General features: G+C 45.6%; 2 protein-coding genes and 1 pseudogene across 3 annotated transcripts; all 3 read right to left on the bottom strand.

The window, feature by feature from the left end:
* Positions 1-887: 887 nt before the first annotated feature.
* LOC136537545 (calreticulin-like) lies at positions 888-4,628 on the bottom strand (annotated as a pseudogene).
* A 7,027-nt stretch (positions 4,629-11,655) lies between these two features.
* Positions 11,656-17,037, bottom strand: LOC136513708 (uncharacterized). The gene is made up of 7 exons (XM_066507665.1): positions 16,978-17,037; positions 16,488-16,723; positions 16,198-16,237; positions 15,270-15,335; positions 13,083-13,225; positions 11,954-12,020; positions 11,656-11,882 (listed from the first exon to the last, which is right to left on the bottom strand). Exons 1-7 carry the CDS (start codon positions 17,035-17,037, stop codon positions 11,802-11,804), a joined length of 693 nt encoding a protein of 230 aa, XP_066363762.1. The 3' UTR covers positions 11,656-11,801.
* Positions 15,081-19,856, bottom strand: LOC136513948 (probable acylpyruvase FAHD2, mitochondrial). 2 transcript variants are annotated; one of them, XM_066507927.1, is made up of 7 exons: positions 19,678-19,856; positions 19,383-19,557; positions 18,677-18,729; positions 17,871-17,921; positions 17,663-17,780; positions 17,446-17,583; positions 15,081-15,335 (listed from the first exon to the last, which is right to left on the bottom strand). In XM_066507927.1, exons 1-6 carry the CDS (start codon positions 19,789-19,791, stop codon positions 17,468-17,470), a joined length of 627 nt encoding a protein of 208 aa, XP_066364024.1. In that variant the 5' UTR covers positions 19,792-19,856; the 3' UTR covers positions 15,081-15,335; positions 17,446-17,467. The 2 variants fall into 2 exon arrangements, with proteins under 2 accessions (XP_066364024.1, XP_066364029.1); XM_066507932.1 differs by lacking the exon at positions 15,081-15,335 and adding an exon at positions 16,711-16,977.
* Between the last annotated feature and the right edge of the window lie 2,605 nt (positions 19,857-22,461).

Below are 22,461 nucleotides of genomic sequence, written 5' to 3'. Positions count from 1 at the left end.
TGGTGTGCATTCATCTTGCTTGCATATTATGCTTTCGTTGTGAAAAAATTTTAAACTTGCTTAGACATTTATTAGAATTTTTTTAGAGTTTTTCATATCTTTTAGAGATTTTTCATATTTTTATAGAGCTAAATTTAATTACTTAAACTTCCACATATATTTTCATAAACTCTAAACAATTTATTTTGGTTTATAGTGTCCCAATCTATCTGCGATTTTTCTTGTAACTTTTGAGTTTATATAGATATTTTTTGGCTTAAAAACCTTATCTAGTTTTTACCAAAAGTTTTATTTAAAAATGACAAAGTCACTATGGGAATGACTCCGGGGAGTGAGGTAATTTAAATGGTTTGAGTCAATTTGTTTGGTTGCGGAGTTTGGAATATAAAAAACAAAAGCAAAAATTCATGTAGTTTAAGAAAAAGGGCAAAATTTCATGTTTCACTGCAGGATACTATACTGTTAGTTTTTGTAACTCTGAAATCCATAATACAATGCCCATTTCTTCACTCTGCATGCTGAAAATTGATCATCTTGTGCTTGGAAGGAGTTTGACATCAATTTTACAAAGTTGAGGATATGCTCAGCAAATTAGGCCAAAAGGAAGAGAATTACGAGTTTAGAACTTTCTCCGTCCTCTACCAAACAACCGGTGCGTCACGTCCGGCTCCGTGGCCGTTGTGCCAAACGCTGGAAGGAATCAAGCATATCGAGTCCATTAGGTCAGGCATGTTTTTGTCGCTGGCCAGCAACAATTAACCCAACACGACCAGCAAAACAAATCGCCGGAACGGTAGATACCCAACAAGAAAGCGGTGGCCATTTTTTCGCCCACGGAATGCAAAAAATATAACTAGCAAAAAATATAAGACAACGAGCAAAGAATGTCTACGCAACACTGACGAAAACTTGGTTTCACGATGTCTGACTACCGCCCGCATTAGGGGAATAGACACTACAGTGGGAAATGGAAATTGCCGGATTTGTTTCTTCTCAGTAGTGTTACAAAGGGATGATGGACTACTCGCTATGTCGAGACCGGCACACGCCCTTGGGATGGTAACTCTGTCATCAACAGCTCCGATTGAAACTGAAACTGGAAAAAAAAAAAAAGATGTGACGGCAGTCCTCTACTTCGGCGTGCTCTAGAGCTCATCCTGCACAAGCATCAACAGGAAGGAACGTTAGAAGTGAAAAAACAAAAATAGAGTAGCCTAGTTGGTATAGGGACGACGTTAACGCACATGTTTAGCATCTTCGCTGTCCTCGGCCTCATCAGTATCAGTATTATCAGCCTTGTCATCGTCCGCATCATCCTCATCCTCCTGTCAGGCATAAGCAATTGCCATTTGGCGTTAACAAAAGATTGGCATGGTATATATCTAGAAACTTAGGCACAAACAAATCAACCCAAAGCTTACATCTACATCTAAGTCGTCGTCGTCCTTACTGCTTGCAGATTCCTGTCAAAGAGAAACATTGCGAGTTAATAATGAACTAGATAAATTTTCTCGGCCTTGTTCGTTTCTCTTATAATCCGTCTTTTTCAGCTTGTTTTTTTAGCCAGAACAGTGTTTTTCTCTCACAACAAATCAGCCGAAACAGTGTTTCAGCTTTTTTTCAGCGAAGCGAACGGGGTCATGCTACGCTTGAATCTCAAAAAAGAACAGGGATGGGATTGCAAAAAGACAGTGTGTGTATCACCTCCTCAAGCCTCTTTTTCTCAGCCTCGTCAAAGGCAGCCTTCTCAGCCTGAAACAGATCATTATTTTAGTTGTGTGCACTTAGGAATGTAGAGTACAAAACAGTAACCCCATATAGACAAGTTGGCATACATCTTTCTGCTTGCCCCAGGTCTCCACTGCTAACTTCTTGGCGTACTCAGGGTCATCAACTATCAAAATGTTGTCGAACAAAGTTCCTGATTTAACCTAGTATGATAGAGAATGAAAATTAGTGGAGCATCGGACAACATAACTAAGAAAGTCATTACGTTCATGGAGTAAATCAATAACCTGCCACAGCTCAATGCCAATGTGCTTCAAACTGTCAAATGCGTAGATGTATGGATCGTCCTTGAAATCTGCACACATCAATAAATAAATTCATATTAACTTTCATAATAAGCATAGAAGCTGAAATGAAAAGCAGGGTTAGCCTCAATGAAATTGTCTCTCTCAAAATTGAAAGGAAAATATACCTGGGTTGTCAATCAAAGGGGCCTTCCACTTGCCCTTGTAGTCCGGATTCTTGATTTTCTGGACAACACAAAGATCAACTCATGTCAGCAGATGTGTCTGCAGCTTGTCTTGCATAATTAAGCCACTTAGTCATGTTCATACCTTTTGCTTCCATGGTCCTTTGTACTCTGGGTTAGGAATGGTTGGGGCTGTCCATTCACCATCTTCCTCATCATCCCAGTCCTCTGGCTGCAACAGGTATTGAAGAATGTGAAATCAAGGATCTGCTGATGATCTGATCACAGGAGGTGTATATACTATGGAATAAGTGTCATAAAAATACGATGGAATAAGCAAAATATGCACCTTCTTTGCATCGGGGTCAGGAAATTTCCTTGGGAATATCATCATAACCCTGCAAAGAACAATCTAAGTCAGACACCAACAGTGACAAAGATCACTCGTAAAAGGCTGCTTATAATACTACAATATAGGCTCAGATTGTCATACAAGTAAATGATAGTTTTACTTAAAGCTTTCTGAGTTACAGAACATAGTGGACAGAATACCCAAACTACTATGCCAAGCTTAGTAAAGTATATACCTCTGGCTTCTTGTCCTCGGGATCAGGAATGTATTCCTTATCATCCCAGTCTTCTGGCTGCAACCATTACATTCTACATTAAGTTCCTCTGTGAAAAGAGCACAACCAAGATTTTACAGTATTAAGCAAACGCAGGAAGAATTTTCTAAACATCACCTTCTTGGCTTCAGGGTCTTTGATCTTCTTTGGAGGAAGAATATCCCAATCATCATAGATGCTGCCAGATTGCTTCTCATCGTTATCAATGAGAATGCTGTATGTGGCATCAGGCCGGATGATCAGGGTGTAAACATGTGTCAGCTGGTCTGTCTCGCATGGCAGCCTCCTTCTTGATCAAATGGTTCTTGCCTGTTCTTAGTAAGGATAGCATGGACCTTCTTGGTGGCATACCCACAGATATCCGGCCCAAACATGATGCTGAAAGTGAAAATTACAGATACAGTTTGTTCAATCAACCAGTCAGAGATGTTATGGCTTGAATACGCAAGGAGATCGATGGAGACCGATCTTTACCTGTATGGGGTGTCGCCACCAAACTTCTTCTGATCAACATCAGACCCAAGCAATTTCACATAGCCACCGCCACAGTCGAGCTTCTGCTCGTGCTTCACCGAGAACTGCAGCACCAGGGTCTTGTCCTTGTTGCTGAACTCGGGGTACTGCGCTGAAATGGCGTAGAACCTGTAGTCTTCAGAGGTCTGGATTCCTGTACCCACAAACAGAAATGGATGTCACTTAAGCAACATGCCGAACAGAACAGAGACCAACACGATCAGTGACCCTACGGATGTCGGTTCTCACCTTTGTCGTCGGCATCTCCGTTCCATTTGCCGGACGTGTGGTTCCACTCGCCTGCCGTGTTGTCGTCCTTCTTCCAGTCGGACTTGACCCAGCGGTCCTCCCATCCATCTGTTTTCGTCAGTTTGCACAGTTCAGACAATACATAAATTCTCCAGATAATGACGAAGTCATCTCACAAACGGCGAAAATTTGAACCCATAACCCCTAAACCTTGGGGCTCAACAAACCTTAGCGAGTTACCCGAAATTTCCGAAACTATTGCAAACGAATCAAAACACACACACACACGAACACGATTGCCACCGCAACAGGCTGATCTATGCACGCGAAGAAAGAATCAGTGCAGAACACAGACGAAATGAAACACACTACGAGACCGTGAGATCACGAGAGAACAGCGAGCGGCGGGTTGGGCTAGAGATCCCTCGCGGCGCGCGCTGGACTCCCACGGACGCGAACGCGCTCCAGAACAAACGAGACCACGAAAAACAGTAACAGCCGCACCGGCATCGCTCCACGAACCAACGAACAGCAATGCGACCATCGTCCCTGCGCAGCTCCTCCCGCCGCGGTAGCCTACACCGGCCACCACCATCGCCCCTGCGCACCTCCTCCCGCCCGCAGGCAGATCTGGGAGTGCATGGAGGCCTCCACTGAAACCGGACCAAATCACCTTCGCCGGACCCCTAGTGCAACCAGATCCGAGTGCAAACAGGCCACAAAAAAACAGTAACAGCCGCACCGGACAGTAATCCAAGCACAGTGTCTCAGGAGGACAGGAGATCCAGAGACCACGAAGAGACGGGTGAGATCCGGGTATTTACCGTCAAACTTCTCTTCGAAGAAGACCTCGCCGGCGACGCCGGAGACGGACGCGAGCGCGATCAGGGCCGCGACGGCGGCGGCAGCCGCGGCGGGGGACGACGACCTCTCGAGGATCGGCATCGCCGTCGACGGCGAGCAGACGCCTACCACTTCGAGTCGAGTGGAAACTACTAGAACTTTCCTCTGATTATCCTCCTGGTGGATAGCGAGCACGAAACGCTCCGCGCTAAATAAAGGAGCGGGCGGCCAGGGGGGTCCCCGTCGCCTCCGGTTAGGTTACCCTGGGGTCCAGTGTTGTGGCTGACGGCTGGGGCCGCGGAAGGTGACTAGGCTCGCAGTGCTTGTGTGGCCCGCGACGGCTGCCCTGCTGTACTCACGGGAACGGCAAGAGGCCAATGGTGATGCGCCGCGTGGCAAGTTCGACGTGTTTCATAAATGCCACCATGCGCGCCGGCGCCTCGCCTTGGAAAGTTGGAATGATCGCTCTCCGTACTCTTAAAAATAGTGTCTCTGCAGTTGGTCCCTCTGTAGAAGGCCCGCATGCTTGGAAGATGCAATTCTGCATAGCTAGGACTGTCTCCGACGGCGTCACCCAAACCCAAAAATGCATTACGCATAGTGCTTTTAGGTACCAAAACACTCCTCCAACGAAACGCCCAAACCATATACCCATTCTGGGTACTGGGCGATTCGGAAGGCAAAACTGCATCTCGGAAGTGAGACGACGCAAAGGTGGGCCCGTAGGAGCCGTCGGGGCAGGGCGCGGCCGGCTCGACTCGGCGAGGCGAATCTACGGCGGAGCGCGGCCGGCGTGGCTCGAGGCAGGGTCCGCCGCCGGGCGCGAGCTCGGGGGAGAGGGCGCCGGGGTCCGCCGCCGGGCGTGAGCTCGGGGGAGAGGGCGCCGGGGGACTCCCCACACCTGGGCCGCCTGCGCAAGGCCGCCGGGCCCTGCCTGCGCCGGTGCGCCGCCACGCCGAGGGGCGCGGAGGTCGGATCTGGCCCCGCTCCCGGTGCGCCGCATCTGGCCCCCGCGGAGGCGGCGCTGGAGGCCGTGCCGCGCTCACGTGCTCATCCGAGCGCGATTGAGGAGGGGAGGGGAGGGGAGGAGGAGGAGGGTGGGGGAGGGGAGGGCGGCGGCGGAGCCACACCTTCCCCAACTCCGGCATCCGTGCGTGGCTGTGGTGTAGGCGGCTGCGGGCCCCCAGATCCGGCACTCACGCGATGCTGCAGGGAGCCCGCGGCAGCAGAGCCCGCTCCCAGTGCCAGGGGCACGCCGTCGGAGGAACCCGCCGCTGGCGGCGCCGGATGCCGTGCCGCGCACGCCGGCGGAGGAAGGGAAGACGACGCTCTGCTGCGTCCGCTATCGGAGAAGTGAGGATATGGGTCACGGGACCTTTCTACTGTGCGCGAGGCAAACTGGAGTATGCGTCCTGTGTTTGCGTTGGTCTGTTGGAGTCAGTCTAAGGCCCCGTTTAGATTCTAAAAATTTTTGTGCAGTATCCGTCACATCGAATCTTGCGGCACATGTATGGAGTACTAAATGTAGATGAAAAAAAAACTAATTATACAGTTGGGTGAGAAATCGCAAGACGAAACTTTTGAACCTAATTAGTTCATAACTAGACACTAATTGCCAAATACAAACGAAAGTGCTATAGTAGCAAAAATCCAAAAAATTTTGGATCTAAACGGGGCCTAAGTTTATAGAAATAGTGGCCCCGTTTGCTCGATCTTATTCTAAACTAATTTTCAACCATAAAATGATATTTTTCTCTCACAATATGTTAGCATAAGCATCAGCATAAACGAGCAGGGTGAGTATATTATTAATTATAACTCAAAAATATATATACTCGAATTATAAAAATAAATTTATGATGAATTTAATTATAATTTTTGGTATTATAAATATATTATTTTTGTATATACTCCATATTTGGTTAAAATTGAGATAAATTAACTTTGTAGAAAGCTAGAATTGCATCTTTTGGAGATAAAGGGAGTCTATGCATGCTTGCCCCCCTACGTAAATATGTTTCAAAACAGCCACACATAAATTTAGACTCCATTTGAGATGGCTCTTTGTAGCCCTGACTCCAGCTAACGACATTCTATAGACGATATTGTAGTTGCACGGCTTATGAAGTGGTTTTTCATTCACCTAAAAATAACATAGCGCCTATGAAACCATTTTTTTTTTTTTGTCTCCATCGATTTCGGCACCTCACGTTAATGCAGAGAAAACCCTTCTCATTAGATTACTATAGCATGGAGCTATAGCCAATGAAAACCCTCTCAAACGACCCACAGGTTGCAACTCCCCGATGTAGCATTGCCCACCCCAAAACAAGAGAAAATTTCTTCATTACCATTAAAAACTATAACAATCTCTTGATTGTCATTCAAAATTACATGTTCCCTTCGTTGTCATCAGTTTTAGATTTTTCATTCCCTTGTCGTCTCTACCACTGTTGTTACAGAGCAGTCACGACGTGACTTCGCTCCCATACCCGGTGTTTATTGATCTCGCCGCCGCCCTTCAGTGCCTGCCCTCTCGCCGGTGTTTATTGATCTCTGCCTTCACGTGTGCATGGCCTGCTGCCTGCACGTGTGCTCACCACCGCCTGGCCGGAAGGCATGGAGCTGGGAGAGCTTCGCCGGCCGTACGCAGTTGGCCGAGCCAAACTGGTTGGGATAAGGCTGGCGGCGGTGAGCCCCTCGCGAAAAAAATGTAGAGTAGTACGATAAGCCTGTCGGCCTGCTGCGTCTTGCCGGTCCACCGCCCGTCCTTGTCAGTCACATCAACCATCCACACGAACGTACCCATTTCTTTCTTGCTTGCTCTGGTCTGGTGGCGTCGCGGAAACAAATACTCCAGCTACCTACTAGGGGCCTGTTTGGAACGCAGGAATCGAAAACACGGGAATAGGAAAAAACATAGGAATGGAGTAAGTGTGTAGTGGTAAAACAGAGGAAAGGAAAAACGCGGGAAATAACTAGAGGGGTGTTTGGAACGCAGGAATCCATAACACAGGAAAAACGCAGGAATCTATAACACAGCGTGAGTGCAAGCACCGTAGGAAATTTTCCCTTGAGTTCGACTGGATGTTTTTTTCCCTGCGTTTTATACAGCATAGGAATCCTTTCCTTTGGAAATGGATGTATCTTTCCTTCAATCCAAACAGCAATCTTCAAAACATTTTCATAGGAATGCATTCCTTTGAAATTCCTTTAGAATTCCCTCAATCCAAACAGGCCCTAGATTTCTTTCTCCGTTCATCCATCGTTGTTCCACCCACCTACAGCTGCGACCCTACGACGGCAACCAGATGGCCATGCCGCCTCCTGCAGCCTGGATTCCTCCGCTCGCTCGGGCACGGCCACTGCTCCCGCTGTCTCTTCCGCCAGCGATGCCCCTTTCCGCTTCTGGCTCACGGGCGGCGACCGCTGCTCCGTCTTCAGAGGCCTCGCTTACGAGATTGGTAAGATACAAGGTTGGCACAGGTGGCGGCATGGCAGCGGCGGCGGCGGCAGCAGCAGCAGTGCAGCACCGTGGTCGTGCCCTCGCCGCACACCGCGCACCGCGCACCGCGCACATCCTCGCTGAAAGGTCTTAATATGACTAGAGGGAGATAAATAGTCTATTTAAAAATCTATAAATCAACTAGAGCAATTTAATTAGTATGATAAATAGCTTAATGTAAACTTGCTCTAGCTCTACAAGGATTGCAAGCCACCTATCCAACAATTCTAGTTGCAATGATTACTTAGGCACACAAACTTGCTATGTAATTACTCACTAAGAGCTCTCAACCTTGCTACTCTAAAGAGCTCAACTAGATGAATGTAAATAATAAAGCAAGCTCTCAATTCTAATTACACTAAAGAGCTTATGTCAACTAGTTTGCAAGAATGTAAATAAGTGAGTAGGGTGATTATACCGATGTGTAGAGGATGAACCAACCAAAAAATGAATATATAGCCAATCACCGGGAGAATGCCAAAGACAAGAGACAATCGATTTTCTCCCGAGGTTCACGTGCTTGCCAACACGCTACGTCCCCGTTGTGTCGACCAACACTTGGTGGTTCGGCGGCTAAGAGGTGTTTCACGAACCTCGTCCACACGATAGGACACCGCAAGAATCGACCCACAAGTGAGGTAACTCAATGACACGAGCAATTTATTAGAGTTACCTTTCGGCGCTCCGCCGGGGAAGGTACAACTCCCCTCACAATCACCGGAGACGGCCACGAACAATCACTAACTCGTGCCGATCCTCCACCGCTGCACCAAGCCGTCTAGGTGGTGGCAACCACCAAGAGTAACGAGCGAAATCCGCAGCGCAACACGAATACCAAGTGCCTCTAGATGCAATCACTCAAGCAATGCACTTGGATTCTCTCCCAATCTCACAAAGATGATGAATCAATGATGAAGATGAGTGGGAGGACTTTGGCTAAGCTCACAAGGTTGCTATATCAATGAAAATATGCTAGAGAGCTCCCTTGAGCCGGCCATGGGGCTATAAATAGAGCCCCCATCAAATAGAGCCGTTGTACCCCTTCACTGGACAAAACGCGCTCTGACCGGACGCTCCGGTCATACTGACCGGACCCTGGACACAGCGTCTGGTCCACAGATGTAAGCCACGTGTCATTCTGAGTTAAACTTGAGCCGCCAGATCACAACGGCTATTAACTGACCAGACGCTCCGGTAAAACTGACCGGACGCTGAACCACCAGCATCCGGTCGTTTACAGTAAGGGTCCAAATCCGGTTTTCTTCGATCGGACGCGTCCGGTCTACCTTGACCGGACACAGACCAACGTCCGGTGCTAAACCCTAGTCACTGTGTCGCCATGTCAGTTTGACCGGACGCAGAAACCAGCGTCCGGTGCATCTCAGGTCCAGCGTCCGGTCAGTTGACCGACGCCAGCGTCTTCGCGATCAACTCGTTTTCACTTCTAACTTCTTCACCCTTGCTCCAATGTGCCAATCACAAGAATTTGCATCCGGCGCAATAGAAAATAGGCATTCCATTTTCCCGAAAGCGCAATAGAAAATAGGCATTCCATTTTTCCGAAAGGGAGAGAGGGACCCAAACCCATCTCAACCCTGCAAACACCACCTCCTTTGTAGATGTGCCAACACCACCAAGTGTATCACCTTGTGCACAAGTGTTAGCATATTTTCACAAACATTTTCAAGGGTGTTAGCACTCCACTAGATCCTAAATGCATATGCAATGAGTTAGAGCATCTAGTGGCACTTTGATAACCACATTTCGATACGAGTTTCACTCCTCTTAATAGTACGGCTATCTATCCTAAATGTGATCACACTCACTAAGTATCTTGATCACTAAAATAAAATGGCTCCTACATTTTATACCTTTGCCTTGAGCCTTTTGTTTTTCTCTTTCTTCTTTTACAAGTTTAAGCATTTGATCATCACCATGCCATCGCCATCGTCATGATCTTTGCCATTGCTTCATCACTTGGAGTAGTGCTACCTATCTCATAATCATCTTGATAAACTAGGTTAGCACTTAGGGTTTCATCAATTAACCAAAACCAAACTAGAGCTTTCACTCCCGTACGCCGGCAGCGACGATGTCCCGGCCTCCTCCCCGTGCTCCCCCGCGCCTGCTGCTCTGGCTTCAGTGGCGACGTCGTTCTCCCCGCAGCAGCACGACTCGTCGTCATCAGTGCTGCCGGTGCCAGCGCCAGCGGCGCCTGTGAGTTCGCCTACTGGGCATCGAGCGCCTACTGCAGCTCGCCGCGGAGCGCGTTGGGCGCGGCCTCGTTGGACTGCGCCAGGTCGCGCCACACCTGCACCTCGACGTAGAGGCTCTTCACCCGCTCCTCGAGCGCCGAGTTGTTGAGGCGGCCCATCCGCTGGATCTCCTCCTCGGCGCGCAGCCACTTCGCCGCCGCGGCCTCCACGGTGGCCACGACCTCCAGGGCTCCTTGCAGCGCTGGGAACGCCATCATCACCGTCGCCGTGTGCTGGCAGCCTCGCAGCGCACGTGGACAGCTGCCTTCGCATCTTCTCTGCGCCAACCAACCACGCCGGTCGACGCTACCTAAGCACCTAGAACTCCCCTCCCCCCCCCCCCCCCCCGGTTGCCCACGCCCGCGGTCCCCTCGCCAGAACACACCGCACCGCCGCTGCAACCACGCTACGCACGCGACGCGTGCACCGGACGCAGGCCGTCGGCCGGTCAGCGCCGCCTCCCGAATGCACGACCGTGCAAGGACGTCGTGGAGAGAGAGACGGCGTGACGTGCAGTGTGCAGCGGAGCGGAGGGCGGTGATGGCGCGTGGGAGCGAAGTCACTCCTCTGTAACAGCAGTGGCAACGAGGGAATGAAAATCTAAAACTGATGGCATCTAAGGGAACATATAATTTTGAATGATAACGAAGAAATTGTTATAGTTTTCAATGGCAATGAAGGAATTTTCTCCCAAAACAATGTGGGGCTGTAAAGCACCCCTCCCCCTCCACCGGCTGGCTCCGGCTTCTCATATTATTGTGGTACAGATATACAGAGCCACAGAGGCCCTCCCAAGTCCCAAATGATCCCTTAATGCTGGTTCCAGCTTCTTGATAAAGCATTGTCACTGCAACAAAGCAACACAGATGAGCCCACATGTCGGATGATGCAAAAGCAATCATGCACATACAATTTGATATGGTTCTTACTACATTTATTTAAAATTATAAGATGTTTTGATTTTTCTAGATAAATAGCTTGTCCTATACACTTAAAAAGCAATGTATCTAAAGAAGCCCGTCAAATAATTTAGAACCAATGGAGTATCTTTGAAGACACTACACCAAGCAATGATTTATTTACAAACATAGTGGTCCCCCTTTTCTACAACCTTCAGAGACATCATGTATTTGCAGCATGTTCGTTTAGTCGTATTTGGCTTATAAGTCATGACTTATCAGTCAACGAACGGTATTTTTCTCTCATACCAAACCAGCCAACAGTATTTTCAGCCATGGCTTATAAGCCAACCCAGCCCAAATGAACAGGGCGTTGAAAAATACATTCGAGAAAACTGTCGTGTATCAGAGATTCTCATTTGTTTCATATACATTTTTTTTTTGTTTCTAATGTTTGCAGCTATCTCCGAAAAAACCAAAACGCCAAACGAAGGTATACGAGGATTTTCTGCTTAAGACCAGTCCTGTACAGCAGAACAGAAAATAGTTCGCAAACATCATGGCATGAAAGGCTCTTGGTCAATGCCAAGTATGATCATTTCATTATGACACAGCAAATTTCCAACACAGGCACAGAAAAGTACAACTCATCACATCATCACCTGTTGTGTTGATTGAAGGAAAAACATATAATGCTGGCAACTAAATCTCGAACTAGTGCAGCAAGAATCGAACCGCAGCTACAGCATCACCTTTGTGCTCTCGTAGGGTTCTCTCTGCAATCTTCTTGTCCAGCTACATATTCAGATACAGTTGAGAATAGGCTTCAAAAACATTATTTGTCAATCAAGGTTTTGGATGAACACCTCAAGCTCATTAGCAATAATTTCAACATCAGTAGGGTTGATCTTGACAGCAGCTAATTCTTTCTCCCTGATGAAAGGGTAAATGCAGTGAATGTGATAAACTGTTACATGGCACTTTTCCGGAAAGAAAAATAAACCAATTTGTCAACGGAGATGAAATATATCTGCTTATTGTGTACACTAGGTAAATGTCCGTACGTTGCAACGGAAACACATAATACCATGATAACATATATATGAACGTGTGTTATACTGTTATCTAAAATAGATACCACAATCATAATGTTCCAATCAATATTACATAAGTCTTCACAAAAGATAAATAGTTAAAATATAACTCTAAATTTGAATGCAAAACTAAAACATCAACTTCAATTGTCGCATCACTTCATGCCTACGATACGCGAAAGATAAGCTTGCACTTCTTTAGGAATAAAGTGCTTAGGAAAGATAATCATAACAAGTTTGTGTTTCACAATACATGTTTTAGAATTTATTCTACAATTAAGAATATAATCTCTCAATAGTTCGACTAAGAGAACGTGCTTTGCACGAATACCAAGCTTTGGTGTCACGTGCCCTCCTGTAAATAATTGGCAAATTTTTTAGTTATCATCATAGGGCTTGTTTAGTTTGCAAAATTTTTGGCGAAATGATACTGTAGCACTTTCGTTGTTATTTGGCAATTAGTGTCCAATCATAGTCTAATTAGGCTTAAAAGATTTGTCTCGTGAATTTCGTCTAAACTGTGTAATTAATTTTATTTTTTATTTATATTTAATGCTTTATACATGCGTCCAAAGATTCAATGTGACGGGGAATCTTGAAAAATTTTGCAAAATGAAGTGGAACTAAACGGTACCATAATATACAGCGCGTTCGGCTGGTCAGATGGTGGCTTATTTCAGCTTGTTTTAGCTTATTCTCTCTCACAGAATACTATTGAATCATTCAAAACCATCCGAAATTTACTGTGCAAGGCAGCAGCCGAACGCCAGCATAGTCCGCTCCGCATTTCTGTCCTATTGCATTCTACAGGACAGTGAACTGTACATCCAGAGCATGCAAAAGGCAAGCGGAGTGCTAGGCGCAACTAAAGAGGAGACAGGAAGGGGGGAGAGGGGTTTACCCAATACATACTGTTGAGGCGGTAGATGTCACCGTAATAGCGTCCAAAAGGAGGATTGCCACCGTAACCAATGTAGATATAACTCGATTTAGGTAGCAATGTCCAACTGTGTGCCAATCAATTTTGTTGTTCTGCTCTACTTGTCATGCAGTCCAGTTCCTGCCAATATTAATGTCACAGACCGATTGAATATCAGTTGACAAAAATTGAATATGAAGGCAGCAAGCATTAATTCCAAAACGAATGTACTCAATCTTCCTGGCCGTGGAATGTCTGAGCATCACTCTATAAGTCTCATGATTATCAAGCTTAGCATGAACTCGGTCTGTTCGCTGGTTAGTTTCTGGGCTGGTTCGTGCTGGCTGGTGCTGGTTCGTTGTGAGAGGAAAACACTGTTGGCTGGCTAGTTTGGGCTGGCTGAAACCAACAAGCGAACATGCTGACTATAACTAGTCTACATAGTCTGACTTACATGACCAAATCGATTGAGAAGAAAGGCAAGAATTATTTTTCTCCATCTTTGAGGACCAGGATTTAGGATTACAACAATTGTTGGGACTCAGGATTATCAATGATAACAATTATTTTTTGACTCTGTCATTGCAATTTAGTTAGGGATTATGCAATTAAGCTAGCTACACCAAGGCTGTGCCCAACAGGGAGGGGGCTGGCCCTTGGACACCAGCGATGGGGCATAATTAAGCCAACTGTGTGCGTGCATGCCCAGCTGCACCTACGCCATGGCCGGCCGCTTAGTTTATTGTACTGAAAAAAACTAAACAAAAACTCTAAACATATCTGTCGACAGGGATGATCCGATGACACCCAACATGTGCCGCACTCACGGGTGTTGTAGATGGTCATATCACAACGCTGACGGCATGGGGATAGCGCAGCTATTAAATCGACGTGCTGAGGACAACTCCAGCCAGATTGCGGCAATGAAGTCATCGTGTCGCGGTAAAAATTACAGAAACATGTAGCTGCAGGTACAATCAGATGAAGTTTCATAACCGAATAACCCAAATGAATGGCCGAAACAAAGCTCAGACCTGCTGTTACTTTCTGAATAACAGGACCAATATGGAGAGTCACGACCTGGATGACATAGTGATGATCGGTGTTTTTGTTGACTCGCCGTCCTCGCTGGAGGATGCGTAGAGGAGTAGAGCAGCACGACCTACTCCACGAAGTACTCGAACAGGCTGGATCGAGGCGAATCTCGATTGGGCGACTCTCCATCGTGCCGCCCTTCCAGCCCTTTCCAGATCGAAACAGAACTCGACCAGGCCGCTCTCCTCCACGCCGCCCCCTGGTCGTTCGATGCTAGCAAGAGGGTGCAACTGTGGCAACTGGCAAGCAACGGGGGCAGGGGCGGCGGCAGGGATGGGGCGGAGCAGATGCTGCTGGGTGGTGGCGCAATGGGGTAGGGTCGGGGCGTGCGCAATGGCGTCAGAGATGGAGTGGGGGGTGGGGGTGACAACGCGGCGGCGTACAGTCAGGGTGGCACGCGACGGCGGCGTATGAGTGAGGCTCGAGGGCGACGGCGGCACTCGGAGGCGGAGACGGAGCTTCCTTTTTGCGGAGCGCTAATTGTGGGGGCCGAGAGAGGATGCGGGGAGCAAGGGGAAAGCGAGATCTCGCATGGGGAGGAGCGCACGCCGTGTAAGCGTAACGAGGCATCGTAGATCGCGTGATTGGAGGAGGAGATCACGCGCGCGCCGGAGGCAAGCGAGCAGTGAGGAGATCGCACGGGCTTCGGTGTGGCACCTGTAGATAGAATAGTTACGAATGTTTTAGTCGTACGTCTTACTCGCCGGTCTGAAAAGTTCAGACCAGCCGGCTGCTCTCCCCACAAAACACTGTTTATCTTTCGTCCGCTGTAGTATTTCTCATTCACACAACCAGCCGCTACAGTGTTTTGGCTTCTTTTTTTCAAACAAGCGAACGGGACCGTAAAGACAGAGAAGAGATAGAGATTTCGGACGGAGAGTTTATATCACTCAATAAAATAATATGTTACAAGAACTACAGAATAATCACAGAGTGCACAGAAATATATCTGCTTATTGTGTACATTTCAGACGGAGAGTTCAAATAGCAATATAGTATACTGAAATGCACATACCACCAAAAGGAAAATGTTAGACTAAAATTACAGAACCAAGAACGCTATATTCCAATTACAGTTTCTTCCAATTTCCATGCTACTTTCCAGTCAGCCTCTTTGGATGAAGCAAGTGCTGCCATGGCCTGCAACATAAACAAAGCATGTAAAAAAACAGTTACACCAACACATTTAGTATTTAAAAACTTAGCTGAATCAAACACAACATTTCTCTGTAACTCTACATTTGACTTCTACTTTTATCTATGACTTTAGTATTCATAAAACTATAAAATAATGTTCAAGATCATTGCAATGAGCGGATAAGAATCAGAGGTGAATGGAAAGGCTATCCAAGCAAATACAATCGAATGCCACTTTGATTGTTCATCCAATGCTTTCCCTCAAGTGCATACTCCCACTGTAAATAAAATATAATGTATATCATTTTGGACATAATAAGATCCACTGGGGGCTTTCTATTTACTATTAATTTCTCACGCAGTTGTTGGTAAGAAACTAAGAATGTGCAGTAAAAGTATTTTAATGATGAATTAACTGGTGCTACTTTACTCGGTCAGTCTAGATAAATTTAGTAGCCAAAAAAGAGAAATATATTTGTATATGGAGTGAGTAAAAATTCTATAGGGTGCTAGAAAACTGAGTTTAATAATAGATAGCAGCGCACAAACATGTTGCAAACTATATTAAGATCTGTAAGAAATCCTACAGACATATTTTGTGATTAAGCTAGAAATAAGTACATAACTTGACCACGACATGGCGTTACTAGTTTTTTTTGGGAAAGAAACTTAAAAAGAAGGTTAGCACACAGACGTTCAAACAGAACCTCCTAAGAAAATATCATGGGTCCTGGTACAATCGACATTCAGAATTATGAGATGTGCTTGTGCTTTGTTCCATTTGTAGCAATGTAAAAATAGCAGTTAGACTTTCCATTCGTGATGGCAGTCGATTCATAAGTGCAATGTAAGTTAGACTTCCTACTTGTGATGGTAGTCGATTCTTAAGTGCAATGACAGTAGTACTGATACAAGATTTTGTGCTAAACAACATGTTTTGTTATTTCTCTCAGCGCAGTACATGTTTCGTTGATGTACCAGGATTCAAGCAAGTAAAATTACACATGAGCTAGCTATATCAGGATTCAGGTAAATTTACTAGCAGAACTTTAGGTGAAGCATGGCATCTCTGCAAAGCAGGTAAACTGCACAAAATCTAAAACCACCTATGCACGATGGATCCAAAAAGGGCAGCATCCTCCAGTTATTCCTGACTATAGACGAAGCAGAGAAGGAATCGGTGGGGGCGGGGAGCGGATTAAATGTACGGATTGGACACGGGATGAATCGAGCTGCCGGTCCTCGACGTGATCAGTGAGCTCATCAAGCGCCTTGCTCTGCTGCTGAAGGTCCTTGGAGTCCACAGCCCCTTCGCCCTTGGCGGAATGTACCAGCCCCCGCAGCCGCAGCTGCCTTCTCGTCGCCCGCCGCAGCCATCGCCGTCTAAAACCCTAGTCCGGATCTCCTTTTCTCCGATGAGATGAGATAGTGTGCACAGTGTGCCTGTGCGGAGTGCTGCTGACGAGATGACCGTGCGTTTCTATTCCTCCATTCGCGCCTTAAGAAGGTACACAACGGAACAAGTTCGCATATTCATAGATAGCCTCCCCAAACCCAGGTGAAGTAAATCAAGAGAAGGCTCAAGAGCTATCTGCAATTGCTCTAGGAAAGCGATTCACAGTTGAGGAATGAGCTTTGTATTCACCTGCAGACAGCAGGAGTCAGAAATAGACAAATAGTAAGTTGCTGAATCCCTGATAGGCATCAATACTCACTGTTAAATTGTTAAGACAATTATAAGTTATCCAACAATAACATCTTTTTTCAAGGTAACAATAGTTCATATAGCACAAGCTTATAACTAAGGAGTAGTTCATATACTTCAGGTTTTGATGGCTATGTGTATGTGAGAATGTGGTAGGATAACATAGCTTTGGCACTGTTTTGGCATATTGGAGTACGTTTCAAGAAATTCCTCGAGCATAAATATGATGCCCTTTCTGATCATATTGAGTTATTGACCTTGCTACAGGTAAACAGGTTTGCTTTCATGAACTCAATTGCCTGATATTATTTTTAGTCACACAGCAATAAAAGCATGCAGACTTACTATCGTATGCATTGTATTAGAAAAACAATTGCAGCTCATATGCTCCCATTACTTGTTGCTTACCATTACTTTCTTGCTTATTGCATCATGCGGAAAATGACCGATTGCGTCTCCGAACATCAAACTCGACATCAATTAGGTCAGTTATACCAGCTTTGATCTTCTGACCTATTCGCACAGGACCCACACCCTCAGGAGTACCTGTAGAGGAACAAATGAATATCCCACAGAAAGACCTCAGATGCGCAAAAACAAGCTGAGCTCGAGAAAATGCCACTACCTCTTAGTATCACATCACCCTCTATTAATGTCATGATGGAACTGATATAGCTGATCAGAAAAGGAATCTTGAATATCATGTCACTTGTCGATCCTTTCTGCCTTAGTTCATCATCTACCTGGATACAGTTGGTAGTCAATTCACCATATGCTCTACCACTTTGGGCAATATTAAATTAAATAAATTCAGTACATATTTGCAGAAATACCTTTAGCCAGAGCTCGAGATCATCGGGATTAGTGACAGCCGATTTTGGAACCTGATTGATAGAAAAATTATCATTAATGGAAGTCAAAACATGGTGTGTCATACTGATGGGATTACACATTTCATCTCACTGGATGGCTGTGGAGAACATGGAAGGCAACAAAGATGAGGTGTCTCTATCTAGCAACACTTCTGCACTGACTAACTTGAATATGGCATTGATTCATTGAGGTGTAATTATAACAAGCGAACACAAATAAATAAACATACTGTCCTGAGCCACCACCAACCAACTCCAAGCACATGAAGAAAAAATATTGCTTACTACTGCACTAATTGGAGTGAAAGTGTCTTGTCCTTTAGCCAAAGTCCATGGGAGCAGACTGCAAATTAGTGGATGGTGAATATGATAAGAAAATTAATGGTATAGTTCTTTTTAATAAAAAAACATCAAGAGATTGAGTCTACTTAAGGTTTTGGCAGCCAATTAATGCTACCAGATTTGTACACCAAAATATATTGAGAAAAAATTATGTGAAATGAAATATACTGGATGGATGAAGACAGTAACTAGCTCGACTAAAAGCATCTGACTCTTTGCTATTCATCAATAGATATGATCATGGAGAAGATCCACTCATGAGACTAAATTGCAAAGTTAGTTACTGAATTTACTTATGTAAATTGAATGCTTGTATGATCATACATAACATTCAACAAACACTAGGGATGGCAGATGACACTACAACAACAGTAATTGAACTAGTAGTACTGACATTCAGGAAAACTACAGAAGGTAGAACTCGCCTTGGCAGCAGATTGAAGGTCCCTTGCTGTCATGTCCAAAGCAAGTGCATAACCTGGGAAATTCAATAAACAAGCAGTTATCTCATATTTAGTTTGTCGCTAACAAACACTTTAAACTGCTCAATTCAAAAAGCAAAAAAAGAAGGTAAGCACAAAAGAGACTACTTCTAAGCTTTTAACTCAAGTTCATTAATGATGAAGAGAATAGATTACAAATAGTTATCAGTCAGGCCATAAAACCACAAATGTACAAAAAAAACATAGTTGAATTCACAAGTTTTGTATTTCTCTGTGCCATGAAATATAATTTCATATTCCCGCCTATGGAATAGCAATCATTAAACGAGCGCAAGTTCGCCTTAGCAATTCTAACTTTTAAATTGCTCGCTTGCATTTTCCACCAAGCTTGTAAAACTAAGCTAGAATTGCAAAAATCCATCTGTTTCTAGCTTCCAGAACTCCTTGTCACAATAAAGCAGTAATGCCAAAACAACTCACAATGATCCTAAATAGTTTCCAGAGCATGAACATATCCTATATCCTAGAATCCTAATTGATCTTTCTGAACAATAAACCATAGGAACTTTTTAGTGCACTTTGGCACTTTGCAAACACACGAATACAAAGCCTTACTATCACACGAAGGCTCCATCGTTAATTATCTCACGTTCTCACGTCACCCATTGTGACGCAATTCTCAAATTACCTCCAACAAAGTCCATGGCCGACGCCTCGGGAATGTCGCGCCCGCGCCGGGAGATGACGACGGCGAGCTCGACCTCGTGGTGCAACCACTCGAGCGGCTCCGGGATCTCGACGGCGGCGGTGGACACGCCAGCGTGGAGGAACGACGAGGTCGGCTTCAGAAACAGGACGGGCTCCTGCAACACACCCCAAACACACGCGAGATCAAACCAGAGGCCGCGCGGGGAGGAGCGGGGAGGGAAGTTGGAATCGCGGGAGCGTTTTGGGATCGAGGATGGAAGGCGCGCGAACCGCACCTTGGGGACAGGGTTGCCGAGCTCCTTGGCGTGGGCGATGTAGTTGCGCCCAACGCCGATGATCTTCGTGCTCGCCGCGAGGAGCTCTGCGCCGCCGCAGGCCGCAGCCGCCATGGCCGGCAGGGTTGATGAACCGGAGGCGTCGTCGAGGAAGTGGAGCCGTGGCGGTGACGGAGAAGCAAAATGGTTGCTGACTTCATTTTTTCAGAGAGAAGGTTGCTGACTTCTGAGTTTTTTTTTTAGAAACTTTTAGGAAAAAGTTCACTTTCTGTCCCTTAATTTTTGGCAAAGTTTATTTTTCGTCCCTCAACTATAAAACCAGACACAAATGGTTCCTCATCCATCCAAATTCGTACACGTGACCTACCCTCTAGTTTTTCAGTGGGCCCATGCTGATTGAATCAGCCCAAGACTAAATTGAAGACAACTGCCGGCTTATCCCATCCCCTACCCAGCGCAGCCACACACGCATCTGAGCAGTGGTCTTCCTCGTCACCAACGCCTTCTCGCCGCCGTCTTTCCATGCTGTGTTGCAACGCCTCGTTGGTACTCCCCCCATTGCCCATGGCCCCTAGCACATCTCGTATTCTCCTGCCGCAGCCAGTATCGGCGACAGAGCCACCGCTAGGAGAAAGTGGCCTGCCACTAATCTGGTGCCCATACTGCGGCATGGGGAGGATACTCGAGCTGATCTCAAAAAAAGATGAGCACCCAAATGAAAGGTTCTTCAAATGCTCGAGGAAGTACGTAAATGTTAGTTTTCTTGATTTAAATTTCTAGCGATTATTGAAAGTTAGGGTTTGTACAGTGTAGACTGAAGTTTCCTTTTTATCGTTTTAGTTTCCTCTTTGTGATTTCTACATGTTCGAAGAAGAATATGCCAACTTTCTTGTTAATTATGGGATGCTTCAAGATTCTAAGATGTGTCATTACCATCCATTGGAGACGGCACAAACTGTGGAAGGGGCTGTGCAAGCTGAGATTTATGAATATGTTAAACCACTGAAGAAAGAATCTGTTGGGGTGTATGAGCATGGGAGGACTACAGGTTCAATAAGTAAGTGAGGCACAAAGAAGAAGAAGCAAGGACATATGAATTGGATGATGTGTTTTGGTGTAGCTGTCCTATTGTTGTTAGGGTTCAATTCTGCCATTCTCCTTGTGTTGGTTCTGATGCAAATGTTCAAATGGCAGCTGCTTTAGTATTGAAGAATGGGTCCAGTTACTTGATCCTCATTTATCAATGTGTATGACTATGTGAATATTAATATTCTGATGTATTGATGTGTCCAGTTCCTTTTCCTATCATTTTCATTCAAGTAACAACAGCAGACATAAATCCAAATAGTAAGGCCAGATGTTTGACATAACATAAATGGCAGCGTTACATACACATAGTTTGGCATACATAGAAGGTAATCAATAGTGGTACTTAAGTTTCGCGTACATAATTATCATACATGGCATAGTTATTCAAGTTTGGCATACGACTAGGCACACAAACACATCATAGCTTATCACTTTTCCATGGAGAAATCATCATGAGTGGACCAGTTCTAAATCTCTTTGGAGTAGGCTTAGACTTTGCTGGTTCTTGAGCTGACACATGAGCAGATGCAGTCCCACCAGTTAGTTAACATTAGAATTCGGCACACTTGCTTGCAGGTTCACTGTAGCTGACCCAGAAGAAATTGTTGAAACTCTGGCATGTGCACTTAATTTGATGGTTTTTTTTAGTTTGTTGCCTTTGCCTACATCGGTCATATGAAGCTAGTTTAAATTTCGAATACAAGATGCATAAGTTCAAAAATTGAGATGGTCTTTTGAGATGTAGGTAAACATACCTTTTTCCTACTCTGTGTACTAGATACATCGTCTGTGGAATTCCTTTTCCTAGAGCTTATGCTGCTCTATTGTGTATTAGAGAGCACAACAATAGCATTTGGGTTACCTAGTCCATGTGGGATACATCCTGTACCTGAATGAGATCCTACTGGCTGTGAGTTGCCTACTCCCTCTGAGTTCACGGCTGCGTGTGTGTTGCCTGCTGGTTTTGAGCTACCTCCTGCCTATGAAGTTCTTGCTCTACTTCTCTTCTCACATGTTGACCTGTTGTGTCCAGGCATGTGGCATTTGCTGCATCTGATAACTGTACCAGTTTTTGGCATTTTAGTGGCCTTTCTCCCTTCTGTTGCCTCCCTTCTCCTCTTAGTCTTTGGCCTGCCAAGCATCTTCGCATAACTAGGAGCTCTAAGGGGTACCCTATCAGATGACAACCAGCTATTCATACCCTCAACTGGGTTTAAGCAGTGATTGCATGTTTGCCTGAAGTGGTTAACGGAATAGCAGTCGAGCACATAATCATCTAGGCAGTTGGTCTTGAACAATATACATGAAATGGCATGGCAATAAGGAAGTCCAGACAATTACCAATACCTACAGGAACAAGTCTTTGACACCAAATCCACTGTGAATCTATTATCATAATGCTTAACTTCATATTTGTCTTCTCCATTGCAGATGGCATGATAGTATGCAGATTGAGATATGTACACATTTAATTTTTTATTGATGTTTGGGCATATAATAGGTGTTGTCGAGGACCAATACTAGGGTACCCGAAGAGGAGCTAATAGCCATCAACATTGATTCGTCCGAGCAGTCAAGAGCATAACTGTAGCTCCAACCGACCCTAAGGTGTGCAAACTCTACCTCGCCCTACCCCTGAGGGTTGGCTCCGCCTTGCCCGACATCGAGGCCTCGGGCTCCATCTCGTCTGACCCC

This window comes from Miscanthus floridulus, chromosome 2, assembly GCF_019320115.1.
Source record: "Miscanthus floridulus cultivar M001 chromosome 2, ASM1932011v1, whole genome shotgun sequence".
Classification (NCBI taxonomy): domain Eukaryota; kingdom Viridiplantae; phylum Streptophyta; class Magnoliopsida; order Poales; family Poaceae; genus Miscanthus; species Miscanthus floridulus.
Note: the sequence above shows the minus strand (reverse complement) of the source record. Positions and strands in the feature narration are given on the sequence as shown.